Consider the following 6,000-nt stretch of genomic DNA (forward strand, 5'->3'; position numbering starts at 1 on the left):
CGGGAAAGTTGCCGCCCGGCCGGGCCCGACTTTCGCCGCGGACCGCGGACCGCAGCCCCCGAGCCCTCCCCCGCCCCGGCCGCCCGCCCGGCGCCCCTCACCTTCCTGCCGCTGCCGTCGCGAGGCTCGGACTCCGCGAGGCCGGCACCGCGGGCCCCGGGCGAGGCGGTGGTCTTCGGGCCGGGTGGGAGGCGCGGCCCGGCGGGCGGCGGCGGCGCGGCGGCGGCGCCCGGCGCGTCCTCGGCCTCCTTGCCGCCGCTGTACGCCGCCCGGCCCTCGGAAATGTGGATGCTCGGTGCGCAGCCCATGCTGGCGGCGGCGCGGCGGACACGCTGGCGGGCAGCCGCGATCCGGTCAGCAAACGGCCCGCCCGGCGCCTCGGGGCCGCCGCGGGCGCCGTGTCATCGCCGCCTGGGCGGGCGGCGGCGAGCGCGGGTCTCGCGTCAGGAAGTGCGGCCGCCCCTTTTATCGCCGTGCGGGCGCGGCGGCGGCGGCGGCGGCGGCGGCGGCGGCGGCGGCGGCGCTGGGGAGGGGGCGCTGGGGCGGGCGGCGCGCCGCGGCCGCCCCTCCGAACATGCCCTTCCTGAGGCGGGAGCCGCCGGCCGCCTCCCTCACATCGCCGCGCTCGCCTGGCCGCGCCGCGCTTCCGGGGAATTTCGGGGGAGGAGATTTGCGCTCTCCCAACCCGGGAGCGGGCAAGTCCGCGCCGCGCGAGCGACACCGCCCTGGCCGCGGGGCGGCGCGACCCCCGGGGGAGGTGCGCTCCCCGCCGCGCCCGCCGCCGCCTCCCCGGGCCCGCAGCCCGCGCCGCTCCGCCCGCTGGGCCGCCGCCCCGCGAAGAAACGCCCCTGGCCCGAGCGCCGGCGGCGGGGAAGACTGGCCCGCGCGCTCCCGCCTTTGCGGGGTGGGGGTGGGGGGGGGCGGGGGTCGAAGGACGCCCGTCGGGGCGACGAGGCCGCGGCCGGCCGTGTGGGGACAGAGCCGTCGCCTCCAGCCGGGTCTGGGGCCGCGCCGTCGAGAAGCGCGGAAGCGGCTGCGCTCGCCGGTCTGCCGCGGCCGGCGCGGCTCCGGCTCCGCGCTCCGGGCCGGGTCTTGCGGGCAGCACGCCGCGCCCAGCCCCCAGCGGTGACCTCCAGCGGGTGCTGGCGTCAATGCAAAGCAGCCGGGGCGCCCGCCGCCACCTCCCGGCGCCGCGGAAGAGTGAGCATGCGCGGCCACGACGGGAGGGGGCGCGCGGCCCGGCTGCCGAGAGGAGGAAAGCGACTCGCCCAAGGACACACGACCGCCTGGGGCCTGAGGCCATAAAAATCCGGACCGCTGGGTTCGAATCCCGGTCCCGTAACTTAGCAGCTACTTGACTTCGGTCAGGCCACTACCGCTGAGCCTTGGATCTCTCATTCACTGAGGAGGCCCGTGCAAGGACCTCCGTTTGGGGCCGGAGGGCGGGGGCGGGGGTGGGGGGTGGCAAGGAAGGCACCCGAACTCCGGGTCCCGGGCGGGTGCGGTCTGGGCGTTACGCCGGAGCCCGCAGTGCCTGTGCGTTCCCTCTTGAGCCCAGACCTGGAGAGCCAACGCCTGGCTGGCTGCACTGGCGACCCGGAGGCGGCAGTGTCGAGAAGCTGTGTTTCGTGGCAGGCGGGGGGGGGGGGGGGGGGGGGGTGCATTTTCCTCCCCTCACCTGGTGCCCAGGACTCCAGAGGCTCCCGACCTGCAGGCACGCCGTGCAAAGTGGGGCCTGTGAAGAGCTGTCAGAACCGCACCTCTCCCCACACACCACCACTAGCTCTCTGTGTGACCTTGGGCGAGTCACACAACCTCTCTGTGCCTGAAGCTGCAACCCCAGCCCTTTGGAGGACGACGCTCGTGGGTGTCCGACAGCACGCACCCCGCAGCGGCCCACCTCGGGCCTGCCCCCCACTCTCCCCCTTCCGTGGGGTTCCCGGTCCGGGGAGACCCCAGCGAGGGCGATCCCCTCCTTTCCTCTCCCGCCGTCCACACCTTTCCTAACGCGGCCCCGCGGCGACCCAGAGATGCCGCCGATCACGCCTCGGGCCGGCTACCGTGAAGCCCCGGAGGCGTACTCCGGACTGGAGTCCCCGCCGTGGCGCTGGGACGGCGGCACCGGCTCAGGTGCCGGGTCCCCTGCGCCGCCCGAGCCTCAGGACGCCAGGGAGCCCGAGATCCGCAGCCCCGGCGCTTCTCGAGGCGCAATCTTCCGGGCCCGAGGTACCCACCGGGCGGTTTCCCGACGGCGGCCGAGCGGAAAGGCCGGGGAACCCGAGAGCGGCTCGGTGCTATCAGCCCTCTTTACTAGCCGAGCTGGCCCAAAGCCCTGGCACGTGACTCCATTATCAAATTTAAGCACGTTTAGCAGTAATTAAATTTATGCCTCCCTACCTTATAAAAGTACCACCGGCTCAATGATGTCTTGAAAGACACAGGAAAAGATTCTTACTATCACCCGTTACTCCACCTAAACTGTAGACTGTTTTCTGCCTCTGTTCTGCAGATTTTAGAAGGTCAATTTTCCGGGCATAATCTGGACTCTTCTAAATAAAGAGTAATTCATGAAGAGAACGCTTTGAACCACCAGAGTGCATGAAAGCCTATCGCCCGCCCTCTGCCCTCCCCGCCTCGCCAAGAAGTGAGGCCTTGGTGACTCCGCGTGCGCGCTGACCTTGCCTTCTCAGGCTTCAGGCTGTTTCAGCGCTCTCTGGCCCCTCCCTTCGCAAGCAGCACCTCGGTGCCCTAGCCTATCCTTGAAAATCCTCGAGCCCTGTGCTAGTTACGGGGTTTGGGGTTGCTTTTTCCTGTGCCCGCTCTGCTGGTCAGCCCACCCTGGGCTGCCCAGGCGATCTCAAGCCGGTCAGAGACCTGCCTGATGGCAGTGTTGACTGATTTCCTGCTCTGCCATTTGGGGATCCTGAGGCTAAAAAGGACGCAGGGCCAGACAGGAAAGGAGTCATCCGCCTGCTTCTGGGGTCACCGACAGCAACCCCCACTCACTTCTTTCCACACTCAGGAACTCTACCTGGGACGCTCCGGGAAGTCACAACCCCCCTCCGCATCCCAGCTTCAAGCCCTTAACCTCAATTCCACCCTGCCCCCACGTTCTCCAGCCCAAACCTGCACCCTGAAGTCCCTGAACACTTCTCCACCCTATGAAACCCATTTCCCTGGGCCTCGGTGACAGTGGATAGAAAAGGGACACACTGACAGAAGTAATCCAAACTTCGCTGGCATGGGCCACCCACTAGCTAGCTCCCTCAGGGCTCCCGGGTCCCTACAAAGAATCCCACCACCACCGGGGTGTCTAAGGAGCTCCTGAATGATCCTGATCCTGCTGGAGGAGAGGCAACCCCCACCATACCAGCCACGTGGACGCCTCAAAGTTCTGCACGCAGACCACCCTCCACCGCCATCCCCAGACTGTGCTGCGGGCACCCAGTTCCCTATCGGGATCTCCCCTCGCCTTCCTCACTGAACTGGGCTGGAAGCAGCTGCAGGTGGGAGAGCTCCTGTGCCCCGGGGGGCTGAATCCCAGCCCTGCCATTTGTCATTTCTCAGAACTGCTTTCCTCCCCTGTAAGTCTGGGATTCGTGACATCTACCCCACAGAGATTAAACAGGCTAACTGATGTCAAACGCCCAAACGACTACTGAACCTCTGTGTCCTCCTTAGCTCACTGCCTTCTCCCAGGCCCATTCTACACCACCTTCCTCCAGGCCTACCCCAGACTCCTGGAAACCTATGGAAGATGTGAAATCACCATGAGGATCAATATCCCTACAAATCTATGCATCACACTTCATCCGGTTAATTTCTCTTTCAAATCTTCGTATGATGTGACTTCTTTTAAATGTCATTTTAAAATTACATTCTATCATTTACACATGAATACATGTTAGCAAAATAATTTTTAAAAATCAAACTAAGCAAGAGTATATAAAGTGTGCAGAGGCAAAGGAAAGTCTCTCTTCCTTCCCCACTTTCTTCCTTCCTTCCCCACTTTCTTCCTTCCTTCCCTATTAAGTTTCCACCGTATGCTTCCAGACCTGTTTCTATGTTAAACATATTACACCCGCGCGCGCGCGCGCGCACACACACACACACACACACACACACACACACACAGAGCTATTATAGTATCCTAAACAGAGCTGCAGTGAACATCCTTGAACATATCTTTCTGTAGGATGGACTCCTAAAAGTTGAATTGCATGGTCAAAAGGTATGTCCCACCCCATCTCAGCTCCAGAAGGGATGAAAACATAGCAAGAAACCAGCCAAAGCTGAAGGATTGAGAAGGGGAACTCCCTGGATACCCCCTTCCGCCCCTGGATAAGAAGAGGTGACCCAGCTAGTCCCAGATGCAAGCCTCTCCTGGTCATCCTCTCCAGATGCACAGGCCCTCCTTATCTTCCTTTCTCCTGGTACTCCCACACCTTTAGTGAAGTATATTTGACTGTTCCAGCCTTTCTCAGGTGAATGCCCACAGTTAGGCCAGAACTGGAAGGAGGGAGGAGCGCCCCCTAGAGGCCAGATGGTGAGTAATACGTCCCCAGGACTGTTCACTTCCTCCAGAATTTAAGTGTGTACCTGCATTTTTCTCCTCCATTTGGCTCCAGACCCTTGGTATTGTAGTTCACCTAGAGCCTGGGATTAACAACCCAATGTGACTCCCTTCCTCAGAATGGCCTGGAATCTCAGGCTGCTTCATTTCCCATAAAGGGCTCTATCTCCAGTACCCACATGCCCTGTGTGCCCTGTTCCTCGGTTACATCCACCCTTTCCCACTAGGCCAGGGGGTCAGATCCTCTCCCACCAATGATAAAGTCCAGATTTCTTAAAACTGCCAAATTTGACTGTAAATATCAGAAACCCAACTCCTCCTAGCTTAGCAAAAGTGGGTACTTCTTGGTTAATTTCCTCAAAAGACAAGAAGGGCAAGGGGGGGGGGCGTCACAGACACAGATGCTACAGTCCCAGATGCCACTACAACTGTCTCTCCATCCTGACACCTTGGCCCTGCAGACAAGATTCGCTCTGATGCTGGAACCGTGGCTTCAGGAGCCCTCACTTCCAGTTTCCCAGCCCCATGACTCCCCTCTCGGTTCCCGCTGCTCCACGAGAGTTCCTTGCCCCAAATTCCTATTACGGAGCGTCCCGGGGTGTCTGTCCCTACTCCCAGGACTGGCTTCATGGGCGCGACACCTGTGAGTCACAGGGCCCCGTGCTTAGAAAGGTCTCCACTCTTGGTATAATGCTCAGCCATCACCATCTTTATAACTGTTGAGCAAGGAACCCCACATTTCCATTTTGCACTGGGCCCCACAAGTTCTCTAACTGGTCCTGTCTACCGCTTCTAAAAAGTGCGCTCTTCAGGCGTGAGTAAGGGAGAGAAGCATGGGGGAGTGTGTGGGAAGAATGGTGACGCAGGAGAAACTCCTAGGGTCTCCCCCTACATCTCACTTTGTTATTTCAGAACGAAAGTCCTCGCCTGCCTCATCCCTGGACCCAGAGCCCCCCCACCCCAGGTTCAGTCCTGGGTCTCCCTCTACCACCCCCATGGGTGGGACAGGCCTCAGAGACCATCTCCTCAGGAAACGGGCCGCAGAGTATCAGGCGCCCCTATAAAGACTCTTAAAAACAGAAAGATGTGGGGCCCTGGGTGGCTCAGTCAGTTAAGTCGCTGACTTCAGCTCAGGTCATGATCTTGGGACTGTGAGTTCGAGTCCCATGTCAGTCTCTGTGCTGGCCACCCAGAGCCTGGAGCTTGCTTCAGGTTCTGTGTCTCCCTCTCCCTCTGCCCCTCCCCTGCTCACGCTCTGTCTCTCTCCCCTTCAAAAATAAATAAATATTAAAAAAAAAATTTTTTTTAAATAGAAAGATGCTTCTTTAACATGATAAAGTGTATTTATGTCTAGCCAAGAGCTTTCAGAATGTTGAATAGTGAAGCGCTAGCAAGCTTTCCGGGGCTGAGACTTAGTGGGTCTACTT

General features: G+C 61.0%; 1 protein-coding gene across 3 annotated transcripts in view; it reads right to left on the reverse strand.

The window, feature by feature from the left end:
- PDE8A (phosphodiesterase 8A) overlaps positions 1 to 2,421 on the reverse strand; it is a 155,671-nt gene extending 153,250 nt beyond the window's left edge. For 2 of the 3 annotated variants that reach the window (XM_042987983.1, XM_042987982.1), the window contains exon 1: positions 102 to 407. In XM_042987983.1, coding sequence (XP_042843917.1) covers positions 102 to 308 — 207 coding nt within the window. In that variant the 5' untranslated portion in view covers positions 309 to 407. Of the gene's footprint in view, positions 1 to 101; positions 408 to 2,397 lie in introns of those variants that run through there. The other variant, XM_042987985.1, reaches the window with a different exon arrangement.
- Between the last annotated feature and the right edge of the window lie 3,579 nt (positions 2,422 to 6,000).

This window comes from Panthera tigris, chromosome B3 (assembly GCF_018350195.1).
Source record: "Panthera tigris isolate Pti1 chromosome B3, P.tigris_Pti1_mat1.1, whole genome shotgun sequence".
Lineage (NCBI taxonomy): Eukaryota > Metazoa > Chordata > Mammalia > Carnivora > Felidae > Panthera > Panthera tigris.